Below are 21572 nucleotides of genomic sequence, written 5' to 3' on the forward strand. Positions count from 1 at the left end.
ACAGCTGGGGACCCAATTTGAGAAGCATACTCGGTAGACCTCTACAGCGGATCAAACTATTTTCTTTTAAAAAGGCAAAGGGACCCCTGACAGTTAAGTCCAGTCGCGAACGACTCTGGGGTTGTGGCGCTCATCTCGTTTTACAGGCCAAGGGAGCCGGCGTTTGTCTGCTCTGAAGACAGTTTTTCCGGGTCATGTGGCCAGCATAACGAAGCGGTTCTGGCACAATGAAACACCGACACCAGAGAAGTGCACGGAAAAGCCGTTTAACTTCCTGTTTGTGTGTGTGAGTGATATATCTTTATTGTTTTAAAATAGATACATTTATGCCAGGAAAGCAAACAATCCAACAGACAGACATACAATCAAATAAACAAACTATAAATTGACAAACAGGCAATAGCAATATATGAAACAACACAATTCTTATAACTAACATCATTTGTACTCCCAATGATGTAAAAGATTGTAAAACTTATAAAACAAGAAATTAAAAGCCGTTTACCTTCCTGCCGGAGCGGTACCTATTAATCTACTTGCACTTTTTGGCGTGCTTTCAAACTGCTAGGTTGGCAGGAGCAGGGACTGAGCAATGGGAGCTCACCCCGTTGCGGGGATTCGAACCACCAACCTTCCAATTGGCAAGCCCTAGGCTCTGTGGTTTAGACAAGGAGATGGACTAGCTCACCCATTGGATCCATTCTAACTCTACAATTCTGTGATTGCAAGCAAGTGGTACAGAAATCTTGTGAAACAAATAAATAAAATAAAATCTTAAAACCACGGGCAGGATCGTATTGGAAGAAAGCACTGTGTTGATTAATAGTAAGTTTCTGTTCACCAGCTGAATGCTCTAATTTTTTTTTGTTAAGGGGCCACTAGCAGCAGCACTCATAACCCCTGAGACAGCAAACTGAGGTTAACCCACATGTGTGAACAAGCCCAGAAAAGGGGAAGAACTCTCAGCATTCACCTTCTTTTTCCTGCTATCCTTCACGAAGGACAGAGGTGAATAAGGAAAGGGAAAACAGAGAGGAAAGTGGGCAGCTCGCTAGTCTGAACATGAGTCTGTAAAGAAGTGGGCAGTTTGGGGGAGAGGAGAGGTCTTTTTCTGCCCAGCCTGCACACCCAGAAGCCCCTTTCCCAACTTGGAGGCCCACAATCTTGTGAAAGAATGGGACAACCCATTTTGCTTTTCCCCCAGTCATCTCTGGGCTGGAGAGGGGGGAAAGAACAGTGTTTATTTTTCAAGCTGAGAGTGGGTGGCATCTGATGCAGTATCCTGATTGGCTGAGAAAGACCAGTGGAGCTTATTTCCTTTGCTGTGTGCAATCAGAGACCATTCTCCCTGGGACTCCCTATAAAGGGTGCCTTTGCTCTCTCTGTGTGTATGTGTGTCTGAGTAAATGGCTGGTCAAAGGCGTAGCCCAGGCTTCCTCAACCTCAGCCCTCCAGATGTTTTTGGCCTGCAACTCCCATGATCCCTAGCTAGCAGGACCAGCGGTCAGGGATGATGGGAATTGTAGTCTCAAAACATCTGGAGGGCCGAGGTTGAGGAAGCCTGGCGTAGCCACTTGGAGCCTGCAAGACGCCTTGACCTGCTCTTGCTGCTTATTAGAATCTGTGCAATACACCCATCAGAAAGCACTTGCACATGCTCAGAATGCACGATTCCTGCACCACAGGGAGTTAGACTAGACCAGGGGTCTGCAACCCACGGCTCCGAAGCCGCATGTGGTTCTTTTACGCCTTTGCCGCGGCTCCGGGGCAGATACTAGCGAGGGGAGGAGGCGCATTGTGCGCCTCGACACTCCCCACTGTGGCTGGTGCTGTACTGGCTGTGACGTTGCATGGGGGCAGTGCGTGCGTTAGTCACGCACCGTCCCGACGTCACCTTCCCGCCCGCCCGCTACCTTGTAAGGGGCATGTACGCTGGTCACTGCATTGAAAGGGGGCATGTACGCTGGTCACTGTTTTGAAGGGGAGTGAAGAACACACACACACAAAAAATGTAACTTGTTAATTTAACATTTATTTCTATGAGGAGGAGTAATTCTGAGGGGTCAAACAAAGAAATAATAAAAAAGTGACAAAAAAGTTATTTTTATAATGACGAGTTTTGTGGCTCCCAGTTTTTTCCCCCTTCGGAAACGGGTCCAAGTGGCTCTTTTTGTCTTAAAGGTTGCAGACCCCTGGACTAGACGACCCATGGCCAGTGCCAAATTTACATATAAGCTAAACAAGCTGTAGCTTAGGGCCTCACTCTCTTGGGGGCCCCCAAAAAAATTAAAGGGAAAAAAGCCTGGATGTAAATTTCCAAAATATAAGATAAAAAACAAATAAAATAAAACCTACATACAGCAACAGTGTTTTGTGTTGTGTAGGCTTCTATGATGTAAGTAATGGGCCCCGCCTGCTAGCCTGCTCCCTAAAATATCACTGGTTTGCTCATTTCTATATACAGGGTGCCTACATTCTGCATGGACTGGTTACATGGCAACATGTGCAAATGGCTTTAGATACCTATTAGGTCCATAAATTACCATATAGCATATACTCAACACAAAAAAACAGCAACAATTTGTTGTTGACAAAGGACAGCTGGGCATATAAAGGGTCCTACCTTCAGTAGCTTAGGATCTCATCAAACCCTGCCCTTGGCATCTCTTCCAACTCTACAATTCCAAGATTATCTCATCCTCAGTATTTGCCAGCACTTTCTCTATCACTGCAAGTCCACGTTGAAGCTACTTTTACCAGATCAATTTTAGCCTGGGTTCCCCAAATGGGTGGTTGGTTGGTGGGACAGGGAGAGAAATAGCTGTTGTGTTTATTACTTTTGGGGTCTTTTGCTGTAAAGGAGACAAAGCACCATCTGCCCCCCCCCCCTTAATACAGTTTGGTATAGCAAACAAACCACCTGTGATTATTCCTCAGAAGCACCAAATAACTTGGGTGAACTTCCTGCTTTTTTGTGTCAAGTATGACTAGGCTAAACCTTTAAAGCACATTTGAAGTGCATTTCCCAACTCAAAGCATTCTGGGTCTCCCCGAGTTACCATTCCCAGCAGCCCTTAGCAAACTACAGTGCCCAGAATTCTTTGAGGGAAAGAATGTGCTTCAAACGTGCTGAACGGGGGTAGTCAATGAGGTCCCCTCCTGGGCTTGTGCCACTACAGCTCCTGCCACTGGCTTTGTTGGCTGGAGCTGATGGGTGATGAGAGTTTAGTAGCACGGGGTGTGTGTGTGAGTGTGTGCGCACACCAGGTTGAGGAAAGCTTGTCTGGAGGGACATACAATTTTATTCCTTAGGACGTTTGCACTGTTGTACTAAAATGGTCTTCTGTGACCCACTCTGATCATACCATATTGGCAAAAAACACTGTTTATAAATAAACTTTGCTTTGGCACTGGCATGGATCCAAGATGTACACAAGAGTAGATTCCACGAAATTAATGGTGCCCAGATAGTTATATCTATTCATTTTGATGGGTCTAAGAGCAGAACCAGAACTGGATACATGATGACCCTATGACCAGAGACGTAGTATTGTACAGTGGTACCTCGGGTTAAGAACTTAATTTCTTCTGGCAGTCCGTTCTTAACCTGAAACTGTTCTTAACCTGAAGCACCATTTTAGTTAATGGGGCCTCCTGCTGCTGCCGCATGATTTCTGTTCTCATCCTGAAGCAAAGTTCTTAACCCGAGGTACTATTTCTGGGTTAGCGGAGTCTGTAACCTGAAGCATCTGTAACCCGAGGTACCACTGTATAGTGTTATCGAGTGTTGGACAAGGACCTGGGAGATAAAATCTCTCCCGCCCCCCCCAAACTGTGAAGCTCACTGGCTTACCTTGGACTACGTACTGCCTCTCAGTTTAGTCTACCTCTCAGGGTCCTTGTGCGGATAATATGGAGAGGCGGGGCACAGTATGCTCCTTGGAAGAAAGGTGCAATATAAATGTAATGATAATAACAGTGACTCTGGGATGAGCTCATTTAATGAGCTCAGGCCTTGAAGGGAGGGCGATCCTGGCCATCCAAGGCTTGCTTGGGAGCAGAACCGCATAGGATCGGGTTTCCATTAACCCCGTCTCCTCCTCCGTCGCACCTTTAAATATTGCCCAGGGTGCTGGCGCTCACCTTTGGGTGCTCTACCTTAAAAAAAAAGAAACCGTGACGGAGGCGGGGAGGGGCAATTCTGGATCTTCTCGTGCTGTGATGACTCGGCACTGCAGGCGGCAAGGAGCGCGGCGGAAGCCCTCTGCACTTGCGCAGGGGCCCTCTTGGCGCCCAGGCCCATCTGCTGCCCGCGCCTTCCTGGCCGCGGCGGCTCCTCCTCTGCCCGCCCCTCCGCGTGCCCTGATCCGGCTCATCGGGGACGAGAAGCGGTGGGAGGCCGGGCAGCAGGCGGAAGCGAGGAGGGAAGGACGCGCAGCGGCGCCGGCCAGCAGCTGAGTCCGCCTCTGCCTGCTCCTCTCCCGGCCACCATGCGCAGCTTCCCAGGCGCCGTGGCGGCCTTGCTCTGGCTCTCGCTCCTGCTCGTCCTGCCCGCCTTGGCCGCCGTGGCTCCTCCGCCCAGCGTCGCCGCCGCTGCTGCCGCCGCCTCCTCCTCGGGCTCCAGCTCCAACAGCAGCCTCTCGGGCCTCTCGGAGCCGCCGGCTGGGAACCGCAGCGAGGGCGCCCAGCGGAGCCCCATGTGGGCTCTGCTGCGGGACTTGCCTGCGCTCAAGGCCGCCGTCATCGGGGCTTGCGCCGCCAGCGTGGGGCTCATCGCCTGCCTGCTCCTCCGCGTCCTCAGGTGCGTAGTTGGGGGGTTGCCAGCTGCTTCCGCAGCCCGAGGCTCCTCTGCCTTTTGCAGCGGCCGCGAGCCTGCTGGGTTGGGAAGCTGCAGTGGGCGCAGGAGGAGGCCAGGCCGGGAGTCCCCCATCCGCACCCAGGCCAGCTCATAGCTGTCAACTTTCAGATTTGAAAATAAGGGATCAGCAGCCTCGAAAATAAGGGATCAGCAGCCTCACCTGTCCCGGGGACAGTCTAACAATCCGGGATGGCAGCGGGAAACGGCGCTGGAATAAGGCAATTTTCCGCAAAAAAAAAGGGAAGGTCGACAGCTATGGTCCAGCTTGGTTCTTTGACACCCTTGGGCAAGGGGGTGGGTGATGGTGGGCCGGAGTGGAGGGTGGCATCTAAAGGCGGCAGGACAATTGGAGGCATTGTCTGGCACTCCCAAAGTACTTCGTGCACATTAGAAATGTCTTTTATCAGATTGCACATTCTTTTGAATGGGCGATGTGCATGTTTCATGTTGCTCCTGTACACTGCTTTTGTTTCCCTTCGGGCGAAAGGCGGATATAAATCTCAAGTGAATAAATTACCTTGGTAATCTTTATGACGATTCAGAAAGGTAGGCTAGTATCAGTTGTCCACTATATTACAAATTGGCGATAAAAGGTTTGCTTCTTTAGCTGCTGGCCAATAGTACTTCCTAGTTAAATAGCGCCCTGCCCTTTAAAAAAAGTATTTACAGTGCAATCCTCTACAATGCTTACTCATAAGTAAACCCCACCACCTTCAGCGGGGCTTATTCGCAAACAAGCTTATGTTGGATTGCCGCCTTAATTTCCTTCATGTACATCAAATTGGTAATCTTCACAACAGCCCAGTAAGGTAGCTGTCAGTATTCGTTATTCTCATGTTGTAAGGGTTGGGGCTGACTCTGAAATAACTTTGTTTCTTAAAAGACTAGTCAGTATTGGCACCAGTGCTTTAGCATGTCCAAACTGCTTTGTTCTGATATTTATTTGCAGGTTTCCTCAACCTAGGGCCTGCAGATGTTGGACTACAACTCCCATCAGCCCCAGACAGCATGGCAAATGGTGAGGGATGATGGAGGTTGTAGTCCAACAACATCTGGAGGGCTCCAGACCAGGGAAGGCTTATTTATTGTACTATTCCCTTAGAATGGGACGCAGGTGGCGCTGTGGGTTAAAGCCTCAGTGCCTAGGACTTGCTGATCGAAAGGTCGGCGGTTCGAATCCCTGCGGCGGGGTGCGCTCCCGCTGCTCGGTCCCAGCGCCTGCCAACCTAGCAGTTCGAAAGCACCCCCGGGTGCAAGTAGATAAATAGGGACCGCTTACTGGCGGGAAGGTTAACGGCGTTTCCGTGTGCGGCTCTGGCTCGCCAGATGCAGCTTTGTCACGCTGGCCACGTGACCCGGAAGTGTCTGCGGACAGCGCTGGCTCCCGGCCTATAGAGTGAGATGAGCGCACAACCCTAGAGTCTGGCAAGACTGGCCCGTATGGGCAGGGGTACCTTTACCTTTACCTTATTCCCTTAGAGCTGGAAGTTGTTCATAGAAATCTGCATCTTCAGAAGTCTTATTCTTAACATTAAGGGGGGAAAACCCATTGCAAAATAGGCTTTCCTATACCAGGGGTCAGCAAACCTTTTTCAGCAGTGGACTGGTCCACTGTCCCACATACCTTGTGCAGGGCCGGACTATATTTTGTGGGGGGAAATGAACGAATTCCTATGCCCCACAAATAGCCCAGAGATGCATTTTAAATAAAAGGATACATTCTACTCATGTAAAAAATTGCTGATTCCTGGACCATCCGTGGGCCAGATTTAGAAGGCGATTGGGCCGGATCTGGCCCCTGGGCCTTAGTTTGCCTACCCATGTCCTATACTAACTCAGTAAACCTTGTTGCAACCCTTTCAGAAAGTTGGGTTGTATTTATTATTATTACCATGTTCCAGCTGAGAATGACTTGACTATTCCCCCATTTCTTTTTATATCTACCATGAAAACTGCATTTCCTTAAATGTGGGGTGGGGTGGAGATAGGATTCCCCTTTCAGGGGTCTTTTTTGCTCCCCATCTTTACTGGACCCTCCATGTTTTGGAGGGGTGCTCTCTCCCTTTTTCAAGCTTTGCTGTACATGTGTGTGTATGTTTTGAAAAGACCTATTGGAGTTGTATCTCTCTCATAACTGAATTGTAGTTTCTTGAGCAGAGTTTACACAAGGTGCAAGCTGCCCAACCCCAAACTTTTCCCAGCAGAGTTTCCCTGGGGAATGGCAGTAAGGAAAAGTCACTTCCTTTTTTGTTTTTAAAATAATCTTTATTCTTGTTATACATTAATTTACATTAAACTATACACATACCATACCACATATTACATACATACAAACATTACACACCCAATACATACCCAACATACCTACAATCTGACGTTTACACCACAGAAAGTAGACTTCTGACTCATTCTCCTTGAGCTTTGTTACCAATCATATCTCTATACACATGTCATGTTTGTTCTCCTTTTTCTTAACGATTATCTAAACGAGTGTTACTAAACCTTCTCTTTATTTACAATATTTAATCTATGTCTGCCAGGAGACTTGCGTTGTCCATATAATTTTTGAGATATTCTTTGAATATTGACCATTCTTTGTTGACTTTTTGAACAGTATAGGAAAAGTCACTTCCAATGCAGAGATAAGGAGTCCTGTGACAGCCTCACCTGGACAGCAGGTGACCCACAAGTCTTTTCTTAGCTTCTTATGCTGAAGCAGACCATTGGTCCATCTAGCTCAACACTGGCTACGCTGACTGGCAGCAAGGACTTTCTAGGGCAAGGTTTCCCAAACTTGAATCTCCAGCTGATTTTGGACTACAATTCCCACCATCCCTGACTAGCTCAGGATGATGGGATTTGTAGTCCAAAAACAACTGGAAACCCAGTTCTAGGGTTTCAGACAAGGGTGTTTCTCAGGCCCTACCAGAAAGATGTCGGGGATTTAACCTGGGATTTTTTGCCACTGAGCTAAGGCCTTCCTTGCAGTCTCTCTCCTGATGGTACAGAGGACTAGGGATATCAGATACTGTGGTAAAAGGATCAGACGATTTGCCTTTGGCTCAGTATTGGCGGTGATTCCCCAGGATCTCCGGCAGAGATCTTTCCCACTAATAGCTACCTGGTCCTTCTTAAACAGGAACGATTGGGAATGATATGTATGACTGTCTGCATTCAAAACATGTCCCCTTCCACACTGAACTATGTTCCCCTGATGCCACATCAGGCTTGCTTGTCTTTGTGGGTGTTTTTTCTCTCTGTAGGATGCATCTGTGACCAAAGGTTACACTGCTTGCAAATATTTCTGAAAGCCGGTCATGTGTCTTTCCTGAAAAGAGGATTCTGCCTCTCCCAACAGGAATTCCTCTTGGTGGAGGAAAACAATAGTTGGAACTGCCTTCAGTGCTTTGGAGGCAAAAACGAGCAGCAGTTTTTTAAGTACACAGAGTTAAAATGCCCCTGGCCTGCCAGTGATCGTTGTGTTCCTGGGAACCTGTCTTTCTGGTATGAGTCATTCACCTGTCATGTTGTCAAAAAGGAGAAGGCGCTGCAGGTGCAGTTGTCATGGAGGGGATGAGGAAATGTCGTGGAAGGGATGAGGAAGCTGGGCTCTGAAGGTTACACGTCTGCACACACACCCACACCCCGGCCCATTGCTAAATGTTTTAAGCTTGTATGATGTTGGTGTCAAAGGCCATAGCTCAGTGGCAGAATAATTGCTTTGCCTGCATAAGATCCCAAGTTCAATCCTTGGTAGCTCCAGGTGGGGCTAGGAAAGATCCTGTTCCTAAATCACTCAGAGTAAACACTACTAAGCTAAATGGTTGAATGGTCTGATGTTAAGTGTTTTCAGCTTTGTAAGTGATGGCAGGACCTTGAGGTTGACAATTATTTGTTATATGAGCGCCTCTTTGCAGCATTTGAAATTCGCCAGGCACATTTTGCACCTGGCTATTGGGGACGTGGGTGGTGCTGTGGGTTAAACCACAGAGCCTAGGACTTGCCGATCAGAAGGTTGGCAGTTCGAATCCCCGCAACCGGGTGAGCTCCCGTTGCTCGGTCCCTGCTCCTGCCAACCTAGCAGTTCGAAAACACATCAGAGTGCAAGTAGATAAATAGATACCGCTCTGGCAGGAAGGTAAATGGCATTTCCGTGTGCTGCTCTGGTTCACCAGAAGTGGCTTACTCATGCTGGCCTCATGACCCGGAAGCTGTACACTGGCTCCCTCGCCCAATAAAGCGAGGTGAGCGCCGCATCGCCAGAGTCGGTCACAACTGGACCTAATGGTCAGGGGTCCCTTTACCTTTATTGTCCACTTGCAACCAAGTGAAGATGCCCGGGTGCAAGGATGGTGCCTGACGTCTCCACCATCTGGAGTTGCGTGCCATTGGATCTTGCCTGTTTTCACACACTAACAACACATCTTGTAGAATTCCATCCATGATATTTTATCTGCACAGTCAGGACAAATTTCAGGAACCAAAATGTCATACTGAAAAATACGGCTTTTGAACTGTCTGGCCTTAAAATGGCAGCTAGACATTCTGTTTTGGTGACTGTAACCCTGGCTTAAAGAGCCATTTGGTGGCTAGCTCATATATCTGAGTTTCTAATGCTGCATCTGTGTTAAGTTTTTAAAAAGTGTATTTAACATTGGATTGTTAACATTCCTAAGTCGCTGCGAGAGTTTTGCTGGAAGCAACTCAGAAATTGAACTAAGAAGAACAGCAACAATATAGGAAGCTGTCTTCTTCCAGGACAGATGTACCTCAGGGTTGTTTGCATGGACTGGCAGTGATTCTCCAGGGATTCAGCTTCCCAAATTCTAGCTGAAGATATTTGGGGCCCAATTCTGCATGGAAAGCCAGTGCTGTATCATGGAGCTGTGGCCGAGAGATGACTGGTCTGTTAATTTGACTCCTGTAAAGGAAGCCTGCAAATAGCCACTTGCCTGCTCACCTGTGGCACATAATGAATTTTCTCCAGGTGATCAAGCAAGGAAACTTCACACACAACACACCCACACCCATTGTTGCATTGATATATGTGATTGGAACTAGCAGCCTAGTAGAAACTAGGCTAGTGCTCATTTTGTGAAACTGATTGGCAAGGCTACCTGAGGTTGATATAGTATAATGCAGACTTAAACCAGTTTAGCAACCGTTCATTCACCAGGAAACCCTGGAAATAGTTGTTTCATGGAGGGTGCTGAAAGCATGAATGGTACCACTTGAGGATATCAGGTGGACAGTCTTGTGACTTACGTCACTGAGACACTTGAAGCTTGCACTTGAGCAAACTGAGCCAAAAAGTGTGTGTGTTTTTCTAGCCCTGCTCGGGGATATTCTGCATGCCTAAAGGCTACATGTGATTATGGCCAAGGTATAGCATTAATATTGTGCATGACCAGAACTTGATGCAGTATCAAAAGGGTGGATGTGTTGCCCAACCTGTAATGGCCCCACAGAAATCTTCCTACTGGCCTCAGGCCCTTTGCGAATGTCAACAGGAATATACTGGGTATGTGGAACATGGAAAGGTAAATTGCTCCCTCCACGATGGGATGGGATCTGTACACTAACTAGCCGATGGCTTTCCAGCAGGGTTACACAAATTAACCCCACTTCAGCACCATGTAGGAGTGAAAAGCCTTAGCGATGTCACAGAAAGAGAACGGTTTTGTAAAAAGCAGTAAAATGTATTGGCAGGGTTCCTCCCCTCAACGTTGCACTCTCAAATTTTGCCCTGTTCAAAAAGTGCCTGGTGTGTTGCCTTTCCTTGGAGTTTGGGTAGGCGAATCATCCTTCCCCCCTGCTATGTTGGCTTTGCCAAGAGGTATGTCGAAGGCATCCCAGTAGTGATGTATGGAAGTGAGAGCTGGACCATAAAGAAGGCTGAAGAATTGATGCTTTTGAATTATGGTGCTGGAGGAGACTCTTGAGAGTCCCATGGACTGCAAGAAGATCAAACCTCTCCATTCTTAAGGAAATCAGCCCTGAGTGCTCACTGGAAGGACAGATCCTGAAGCTGAGGCTCCAATACTTTGGCCACCTCATGAGAAGAGAAGACTCCCTGGAAAAGACCCTGATGTTGGGAAAGATGGAGGGCACAAGGAGAAGGGGACGACAGAGGACGAGATGGTTGGATAGTGTTCTCGAAGCTACAAGCATGAGTTTGACCAAACTGCGGGAGGCAGTGGAAGACAGGAGTGCCTGGTGTGCTCTGGTCCATGGGGTCACGAAGACTCGGACACAACTAAACAACAACATGTTGAAGGCCAGCAATGTGCAGCCTATTCTGAACTGGTGCCAGATTCATCAGGGGCCCTTCCATGATTAATTTGTTTGGGGCGGGGAACCAGCGGCCTTCCAAATTCTGTTGTACTCCAACTTCCACCAGCCCTAGGTGATAGGATCATTAAGAATATAAGAAGACCGTGCTGGATTAGGCCAGTGGCCCATCCAGTCCAGCATCCTGTTCTCACAGTGGCTGGCCAGAAGCCTGTAGGAAACCTGCAAGCAGGACCTGAGCACAAGAGCTCTTTCCCCTCCTGTGGTTTCTAGAAACTAGGAAACCAAGTTGGTGGCCATCACTGCCTCCTGTGGGAGAGAGTTCCATAGCTGAACTATTTACATCAGGGGCCAGCAAACTTTTTCAGCAGGGGGCTGGTTCACTGTGCCTCAGGCCTTGTGGGGGCCCGGACTATATATATATATATATATATATATATATATATATATATATATATATATGCTTTCGTAGATTTTCACGGGTACAGGAATGCAGGTTTTGGTGTCCTCGGGTGTCTTCCCGTGTAAAAGTTGGGGTGTCTAGGCGACGTTTCGACGAGGTCTCACTCGTCATCTTCAGGCTGGTGCTTTCGGCTTCTTGTTACTGGAACAGAGCAGGATCTCAGTGTTTGAGTTCCTATAAATACTGTTGAGGAGGTGTGGCCTCTAATGTTCTGGGCAGAGAGGAAGTTCCCAGGCTAGTGTGCCTTTTCTTCTTTTGTGTGCCTTTTCTTCTTTTGTTTCTTAATTACTTGATTACTTAATTACTAAAGTAATTCTTAATTACTCCCTCAAGTAAATTAAGTAATTCTTAATTAAATTAAGTAATTCTTCAAATTAAGTAATTCTTCAAATTAAGTAATTCTTAATTACTCCCTCAAGTAATTAAGAAACAAAAGAAGAAAAGGCACACTAGCCTGGGAACTTCCTCTCTGCCCAGAACATTAGAGGCCACACCTCCTCAACAGTATTTATAGGAACTCAAACACGGAGATCCTGCTCTGTTCCAGTAACAAGAAGCCGAAAGCACCAGCCTGAAGATGACGAGTGAGACCTCGTCGAAACGTCGCCTAGACACCCCAACTTTTACACGGGAAGACACCCGAGGACACCAAAACCTGCATATATATATATATATATATATTTGGGGGGGGGGATGAACAAATTCCTATGCCCTACAAACAACCCAGAGATGTATTTTTTTAAAAGCACACATTCTACTCATGTAAAAACATGCTGATTCCTGGAGTGTCCGTAGGCTGGATTGAGAAGGTGATTGGGCCAGATCCGGCCCTGAGGCCTTAGTTTGCCTACCCATGATTTACGTCTATGCCTAATGAGAAATGGCAACGCAATTTCCCACAATTATACTGAGGTGTGTGCATGGCGGAGGACAATTATTTCCAATATGGAGTGGGGCAGCCTCCCGCCATCCATCAGCCCCCAACCAGTACAGCTGTGTTGGATGGGACTGATATGTGATGGATGGGACTGATACAGTCCAAAAGATATGGAGGGCATCAGGTAAGGGACAATGAATGTAGGGTCTCCTCCTTGCTTTAGCCTCATGAATGTATTGACCTGCAGCTGCAAGTATCAAGGACCGTATTTCTTCCCCCAATCTTGCTTCTCAAGAGTGGTGGTGCTGCCGGCTCAGAGTGGGAGGGGGCCACGTCTTGGGATCATGGGGTCAGGAGCGGATCCTTTTAATCCTGATGGCTGCCTGGCTAAAAATAGATTAAAGGCTGAAGAGCGGGCAAGCTGACAGCGAGCAATTGCAGCCTCTGCATGATGGGGAGCAGCTGTTCTTCATGTGACTGAGTGCTTGGTCACAATCACGGCGGGTGAATGGAAAGGACTGAGTGAGAGTGGCCACAGACTCCACCTTTCTCCATCTCTCTCTCCCTCTCTCCTAGCTGTCTTCTTGCTGAGTTCTAAGTTTAAGCATCCAGATTTTTTTTGGGGGGGGGGGGACTTGAAGAGAGAAAGCCAAGGTCATTGTGAGAGGTGGTGAGAAAGATGGCTTTTAATAATCGCTTGCCGGGCATTTGTACCAGAGGAGTACCCATGCTCTCTGGGACCTATTCAGTTTACAGCCTTAGTACTGCTACGACTGTTCCTGCTGCTACTACTGCTCTGATTTATATGGCACCATCAGCATGCGTGATGCAGCAACAGGACAGGCCATTTCCCCATACTGTTATAATACCATTACTAGTTACATGGCACTATCAGTGTGCATGGCCCAGGAATATGATAGGTCCCTGCCCCAAGTGGCTTGCAATTTAAAATTCAGTGTAGGGGCAATAGAAAAGGGAGGGAGGTGAAGCTAGGAATAAACAGAGGAATGGTTGTTTACACAGCATGTTATTTGGGTGACCATGTGGCTGGCCTGCTTGAAAGTCTGGATAAAGTATTTCCCCCCTTTTAAAAATCACAAAACCCACCTTCACTGTACCTTGCAATAAGGAAGTTTATAATATGCACGAAAGTAAAACCATGTCTGTTGGTTGTAGTTGTTGTTTTTAATCCATATCCCAAGGCAGGGAGGAGTAATTCTGATCAGTGTTAGTGATGGAGCAATCACACCTAGTGGATAGTGTTTGTTCTGGGCTAATTAATCGGGAATAAATAGGGTGATCTTGTGGACACTTCCTAAATGGGCTTGTAAAAGCTATATTGGTTTTTAATGGCTCATTATGTTTGTGGTTCATGGTAGTAATTTCAAAGGTCTTTACAATGGCAGCTGAACAGATTAAGCAGCAGATCTCAAGGGTTGTTTAATCACTGACAATTACAGTCCTTAAGTGATGCAGCGTAGCAAGTCCCAGATAGGTCTGTGCCCCAGTTGGGATGCAGAGTGTTGGTCCCGGCTATGGAAGGTGGGGCGTCCTCATTTATTAGCGGCATTCGTGTCTTTACAACCCAGGCAAATGAAAGCCTGTTCAAGTGTGAACACTGTGCTCCAGACAATCAGAGTCTTAACCATACCGGATTGCAACTCTTGAATCAGACCAACAAAAGAGGCAAAATATTATTGACATGAGAAGCTTCATGGGATCTGGCCTGAAGGCATCTAGAGATAAGTTCCGGTTTGAATTTGAACAAGGCCACACAGATGGGAATGAAAGCAGCCTGGAGGCTGCACACAATTGTTTTGAGGGATTTACAAGAGGGTTAGTAGTTGCACTAACCTGATGCAGGAGGAGCCCATCGGTTCCCACTATGCTGTGTTCATGTACTTGTAAATCAAACATAATTGCAAAAGGTAGTCGAATGAGTAGAGTGTGGTAGTCTGGTAAGCAGAGAATTTGCCTTGACATAGGCAGATCTGAGTTCAAATCCCCACGTAGTGGTACCTTGGGTTAATAACTTAATTCGTTCTGGAGGTCTGTTCTTAACCTGAAACTGTTCTTAACCTGAAGCACCACTTTAGCTAATGGGGCCTCCCGCTGCCGCTGCACAATTTCTGTTCTCATCCTGAAGCAAAGTTCTTAACCCGCTGTATAGTGTTAACCTGAAGCATCTGTAACCCAAGGTACCACTGTAGGATGTTCTCTCTCTCTTCTCTCCCCCCACCCCCCGCCTACAAGTGTTTTCTCATACAGTCGTACCTTGGTTCTTGAACGGAATCCGTTCCGGAAGTCCATTCGACTTTTGAAAACGTTTGAAAACCAAGACGAAGCTTCTGATTGGCTGCAGGAGCTTCCTGCACTCAAGCAGAAGCTGCGTCAGCTGCGTCAGACATTTGGCTTCCAAAAAAAGTTTGCAAACCGGAACACTTCTGGGTTTGCGGCGTTCGGGAGCCAAAACGTTTGAATCACAAGGCGTTCGGGATCCAAGGTATGACTGTATTAGCTGGAGCAACAATGAGAAACTGAGAGTGGCTGGAAAAGTGGCCTGGTAACGGGGGTCTGTTGCATCTTTTTCTCCACTCCCATTTGGATGGGTTTTAATAAATTCTCAGTGTTTTGTTTCCACAATATCCGTGTACACCTACAATATAATTTTGTTCCTGTTTTAGGTCTGGCAGGAAGATTAAAAAAACCCGCAAGTATGACATCATCACAACTCCAGCAGAACGGGTGGAAATGGCCCCCTTAAATGAAGATGATGAGGATGATGAAGATTCCACAGTGTTTGATATAAAATATAGGTAAGGAGAGGGGGAGGACGGTGTAAACATATGGGTGAGTGGGTGGAACTTTTTTAAAGGGGGGTGATATCTATGTTGGTCCATTTAGAAATGAATAAATTGGACAGTACTTCGCTACGAGATCTCCAACTAAGAAGATCAACCATTATTAGAACTTGTGGAATCTGTTTAATACAACCTTCCCCAAGCTCCAGATGTTAATGAGTAGAATTCCCATCAGCCCCAACATCATATGGCTATGCTGTCTGGGGGTTGATGAGGGTTGTAGTTATTAACATCTGGAGAGGGTACCAGCGTGGAAATTTAGGGAAAGGCTGCCTGAATTAGATCAGCCTCTACTGTGTACGAAGTCTGAGCCTCTATTCATGTACCCCATCTTCAAGTTTAGTTACAAGCTGCAGACTTAGGTGTCTTTCAATATGATGCCATCCTTTTCTGTTGTTTTTAAAATACAGACCAAAGAAGAGTTCTGGAGAACTTGAAAAGTTGCTCACAACTTTGTGAGGGTTCGTTTGGTCCTAATAAAGGTATTAGCCTACTGCAGATTTTGGATTTGTTGCGGGCAGGGGTGGAAATTAGTGTGTGTTTCCTGCCACTCGCCTTTTCCGCTCCCCTTTACAAACAAGGCCTGGAATGTATTTGGTGGAGTCATTTCCAACTTTCTCTTGTGATGAAGAGCAAAGTAAGAGTAACCCTGTCCAGCTCTGTGGGTCCTTGCAGGTCACCGAGGAAGCAGCTGTTAAGTCTGGATCAAGCACAAAGCATACAGGACCTTGGACAGCTCCGGGGAGCTTCTGGAGATGTTGTCTCTGCAGGGATCCTGAGCCAACTGAAGCTTTATACAGTGGTACCTCGGGTTAAAAACTTAATTCATTCTGGAGGTCCGTTCTTAACCTGAAACTGTTCTTAACCTGAAGCACCACTTTAGCTAATGGGGCCTCCTGCTGCCACCACGCCGCCACTGCACGATTTCTGTTCTCATCCTGAAGCAAAGTTCTTAACCCGAGGTGCTATTTCTGGGTTAGCAGAGTCTGTAACCTGAAGCACCTGTAACCCGAGGTACCACTATACTGGCTAGCAGGGGACGCAGGCAGGGTCAGCTCCAAGTGGAGAGTATGCAAGAACAGGACCCTGGCGTGCTATGCTAAAGCATCTCCCAAGGCCAGCTACAAGAGATGTGGCCTCTGCAGGAAGCTGAACCTCCGTGTAGGCCAGTGTTCCCCAACCTTGGGCCTCCAGCTGTTTTTGGACTACAATTCCCATCATCCTTGACCACTGGTCTTGCTAGCGAGGGATGATGGGAGTTGTAGTCCAAAAACAGCTGGAGGCCCAAGGTTGGGGAACACTGGTGTAGGCTGACCAGACTTGATGTGTGGTAGGTTCTGTGTTCCCTGGAGGAGCTGCCTGACTAGTTAAAGGACCCTCACCTTACTTTGTAGCGATGTTGGGGGTTACAGAGGTACTGCAAGGTACGCAACCTCTGAGTCAGAGGATCGTGGCAAGGCTGTGTCCTTTGGCTGGAAGGGCTATGAGGTTCTTTCCGCTGCTCTGCCGCCTCCCGTAGGAAGTAGCTTGAGCCTCATCACTGTCCTCTGATGTGCATTTCAGTGTCCCTGACAAAGGTCCGAGAAGGACTGGTGCAGTTGACAATGGCCAGCGCTTTGCATCAACACAAGCCTGTCTCTCAACAAACCCTCGCCTTGCAAGACGGTAGAATAGTACAAAAGGAGACAGTTGAATTCATCAAAACTTGGGATGCTTTTCCATCATAGCTGGATCTCCAGAGTACCTTTGTTTCTTCTGATAATAAAGGCCCCTTTAGATCAATACCCGTCCATAGAATATCCCCCCTTTCCAACGCACAGATGCCCTTTTGCATACAGATGCTGAGCATTGTGTTGTTCAAGGGTGTGTGTGCGTGCTGTTCTCTGGAGGCTGCTTTTAATTGGGTGTCTTGCAAGTGAGAGCTGGAGGGTCTTTTCCGTACACTGCTAGGTGGATTGTGTTGGGTGTGAAGCTGGTTTTTGAACACATTGATCTCTCAAGCAGGCTGACTTGCCTGCTTGGAAGGCATAATTGTTATTCCAGAATGGGATAAGGTGGCAGGGAGAAGGAAAGAATGACAAGTTTGCTGAGATGCTTAAACTCCCAAGGTGTAATAATAATAATAATAATAATAATAATAATAATAATAATAAATTTTTTAACAATGACAACTACTCAAGATTGCAACAGCCAGCCTTGAATTTTCCACCATCATTGAACTGTTTCAGCCCAAGGGAAGGAGGAGTAGCACCAAGAGGCTCTTTCTAAGGCAAGCATCTTGCCTGGGCGATGTCCTTGGGTGCCATTAGGAGACAGATCCTGGGGCTGTTTCATGTAGTTCCCCAAAGTGTGTTGCAAGAGTCCTGCTAGCACACTTTGGGAGAAAGAAATTGAAACTATTAAAGCCTCTTATTGACCCCAAAGCCCCTCCCTCGGTTAGGAGGCATCAGCCATGCCTTTTGGTCAGCAGTCATCTCTCCTGAAAGAGAGAGATGGAGCAGGTTCATTCACTGCACTGTCAGAGAGGTTGCCCACTGAGTCTCTCTGTGAGTTGTCGTTCTGGATGTGCCTCCTTCCATTAATATATATGCTCAGTATTGTTTCTCTGGCATTGCCCATGTTGCCTATTTGTGGATAGTGAATGTGTTGCAAAACACCTTTGTCTTTGGCAAATGTGTTGTGAAGTACGGTACTTCTGTCTTTCTCTGCCTTTAATTTTTGAAGTATTGTTGTTGTTGTTGTTGTTGTTGTTGTTGTTATCTTACATTAAAGTACATAACATTCCTAACACTGTACATAGATTAAGAGAGAAGACAGTCCCGGCATGCAGACTCACCGTTTAATAGATTCAGTGTGTTAAGGAAATAAGGATGGGGATGGCAGAGGAAAACAAACATTGGAGAAGCTACTCCTCTTTTGGCCGATGGTTGGTGGCACCTTGGGCTCCCCTTTGCTATGTTCTTCTTCCTGGAAGGCAAGGGGTGCAGCATCCCAGTGGACACTTAGTCCTTTGGCCAATGCCAGAATGTGCCTCCCTTTAACTTGGCTGTCTCAGGTATCTGGCAGTGGGAGCAAAGTATTCCCTCCCCCAATTCATGTTGGGGAGCCACAAACTCCCTTCAGCTGCTCCTTCTCTGACTGCTTGACAGAGCCAAGCTGGTTTCCCACTGCCCAAAATGGGTTCAGAGCAAAGAGACTAGGTTGGCCACATACCCAGCTTGTGAGGATGGCCTGCATCTTGTTAAATTTTATGAGACACCCTTCTCTGCTGTTTCTAATTATTTCATTTCTCTTCCAGGTGAGGCTGTTGCACAAGGCTCATCAGGATGGAGGTCTCCTGTCAAGAACCTTGCAAGAACCTTGGCCACAGAGGGGAGAAGGAAGACAGAATCTTACCATCAACAAAACTTACAATTTTCCACTGTTCCAAATATACATACATGATTTATGATGGATTTTGACAGGAGACAGCTGAGCATCAGGCATATACATTGCTACTACGTTCCTGGGTACCAGGTTGGAAGAACTGGAGGTGGTTTTCCTTCTACACTACTTTTCAACTGGAAAAAAACCCTCTCTTTTTGTTTTGTTACAGATCTGGTTACCTGCAACATTTGTAGGCCAACCCAGAGCCCTAGTTATTAGGAGTGCCAGTTTTGTTCGAAGGCACCCAGGCTAACCAACAAACTCTCTGCTCAGAAGCGCTAAACTTAGATGGATGGTTGTTCTCCATGGCAACTAAAACGCCTGGCATTGTGTGGTTCTGGGTTGTAGCAACCTCTGCTCATCTCACGGAAGCTCAGGACTTGTGCAAACTCTGCTGAATTGATTGAACCTGTGTATTGATGTGTGAATGTGTGTGTGTGTTTTGCTTTTTGTGGGTGAGACGTGGGCCGCTGTGATGACTTGCTACTACTACTGATAACAATTGCACTAATCATCTGCTCTTGCAATAAGGCTCTCTGCCTTCTCTCTAAGGGGATATCTCCACAATCCTCTGGGGAGGGCAAACTCTGAGAAGCAGGGGGAGAAAAACCCAGCCAGTTCAGGAGGAAAGGAAAGATCTTTTTTGGCAACCCATTGCTCCTCTTTCCCTGTTCCAGAGGAAGTCAAACCTTACTGCCGGGGGGGGGGGGGCTCACCTGTGACCCTGTGGATGTTGTTCTGACCGTTGGCTGTGCTGGCTGAGGCTAAAGGGAGTTGGGAGTCCAGTAACCTCTGGAGAACTGCAGGTTCCCCATTCCTGCCTTACACCGAGTGCTGTTTTGTGTCTGTGTCTCCCTCTGCCTGTGAGTCGCCTCTCTCTCACCTCCTCTATTGTATTTCACGACAATCTGCAGTGAGGCTATTAAAGAGCAATTAGGATAATTTTGCCTTTTTTGCGTTGTCATGTGCTCCTCCTGGTCAAATATTCTTGTTACCAACCAAAATGATTTTTAACATTGTTTTCAACTTTGGTCGATCAGGGTCCAGCTTTTGCCATGCGTAACACAAAGCCAAATACAGTGGAACCTTGGAAGTTGAATGTAAGCCATTCCTGAAGGATGTTCGACATCCGAAATGTTTGAATTACGAGGTGTGGCTTCCAATTGGCTGACAGCTAGGCTTTTTGCAGATCGGAAGCCACATTGGACGTTCGGGTTCTGAGGAACGTTGGAAAACTGGAGCACTTCTGGGTTTTCAATGTTTGGGAGCCGGAACGTTCAGGAACGGAGTGGTTCGAGAACCGAGGTTCCACTGTAGCTGGTCTCTTTTCCAGCACAGACCAAGTTACCTCCTTGCCATTGTTAACACAACTGCATGTTCTACCACGTGTCTCTTTGAAAGACTTCATCTTCTGTGCAAAGCAGCCTGGAGAGAACAGTTCCCCCTTACAATGGCCCTCCCTCTCTCGGCTACATTTCCCCCAGTCCAGGTTGCAGTCTTCTGTTCCAGCAGCCTCTCATTCACCCTGAGACTATGGTGGTACTATTATCAAAGCCTTCTCTGCATCCTCACGGAGGGATGCTGACTTCTTTTGATGTTCTGTTCCCAGAACTGGACATTTAGTAGAGGTCGGCGTTAACAGACCTGCTGCTCTTTGAGAAAGGGATTGTTTTAATCCTCTCTGCGTTGCTGCCTTCTGTCCAGTGAACTTAACCTGCCCTTCTTGGGACGTGGGTTGAGAAATATTCAGGGCTAGCCACGGGAGGCTTGCCTGACTTTTGCTTCTTTGCTGTCACACAGAAACCGAAAACCTCTCATCAACTCTTAGGATTTCCTGATAGCTTGGAACTGGGTGGAGTTCTCCATGGGTGGGTGTCATTCTTGGGGCAGATTTCAAATAGAACTATTTTGAGAAAACCCTTGATGTCAGCTCCTCCTTGGAGGGACAAGGCTGATGATCATCTTCCCCTGCCCTTAAAAAATGTTTATCTGGTTTGCATAGTTGCTGCCAAGTTTGGTTTTTTGAACGTACAGAGTGGGATTAAATCCTTGCTCACCAGTGATCTTTCTGCATTGGCAGTGACTGTAGACCAGGCATGTCTAAAAGGTCAACAACTTTGGTTGTCCCTTTGATCAGCCCTCATGGATGTTCACTTCATCAAATCTGGCCCTCTTTGAAAAGAGGGCCAGATTTGGACACCCCTGCTGTAGACCCCTCAACCCTACCCCAAGCATCAGCTAGGTGAGATTCTGGATTTGATGGTCTTGTAGTAAGCCAATCCTGCTGTGTTTGGGTCCCTATTCTATTGTGTGAGTCCCTGAACCTCTGCCCTCAAGTCTTCCCTTGTTCATACTACCAATTGTCACCTCAGACAAGCTGCCCTGAAATATCTTGGCCCTTGCCCGAGACCATGCCTTTTCTTCAAGATCTCCCTTCCATATGTAGAAAATGGCAAATATTTACCTGAGATGGTGCTTGTGAGGGCGAATGGGTTCAAGATTGTTGGGCTCATGATTTATCTATCTCTGTTAGCCTACCTGGCTTAATCAAAAGATGACCTAAGCAGTGGACTTAATAAAACACAGATAAAATCAGTAAAGCTTTTGAAAACAAATACACAGAGCTATGTATATGTCTGGGTAGGCTTGCTTGAAATTTGAGGAACGTAAGCTTAAAAAGGGATGCGGGTGGTGCTGTGGGTTAAACCACAGGGCCTAGGACTTGCTGATCAGAAGGTCGGCGGTTCGAATCCCCGTGACAGGGTGAGCTCCCTTTGCTCAGTCCCTGCTCTTGCA

The 21572-nt window shown here is 47.1% G+C and overlaps 1 protein-coding gene across 2 annotated transcripts; it reads left to right on the forward strand.

The window, feature by feature from the left end:
- The first annotated feature begins 4092 nt into the window (after positions 1–4092).
- On the forward strand, positions 4093–19718 carry FAM174B (family with sequence similarity 174 member B). Of its 2 annotated transcripts, XM_028706523.2 has the most exons (4): positions 4093–4801; positions 15174–15305; positions 15761–15832; positions 18649–19718. In XM_028706523.2, the coding sequence occupies exons 1-3, from the start codon at positions 4491–4493 to the stop codon at positions 15807–15809; spliced, it is 492 nt and encodes a 163-aa protein (XP_028562356.2). In that variant the 5' UTR covers positions 4093–4490; the 3' UTR covers positions 15810–15832; positions 18649–19718. The 2 variants fall into 2 exon arrangements, with proteins under 2 accessions (XP_028562356.2, XP_028562357.2); XM_028706524.2 differs by lacking the exon at positions 15761–15832 and having other exon boundaries at positions 4109–4801.
- The last annotated feature ends 1854 nt before the right edge of the window (positions 19719–21572 follow it).

Source organism: Podarcis muralis, chromosome 14 (genome assembly GCF_964188315.1).
Source record: "Podarcis muralis chromosome 14, rPodMur119.hap1.1, whole genome shotgun sequence".
Taxonomy (NCBI): Eukaryota; Metazoa; Chordata; class Lepidosauria; order Squamata; family Lacertidae; genus Podarcis; species Podarcis muralis.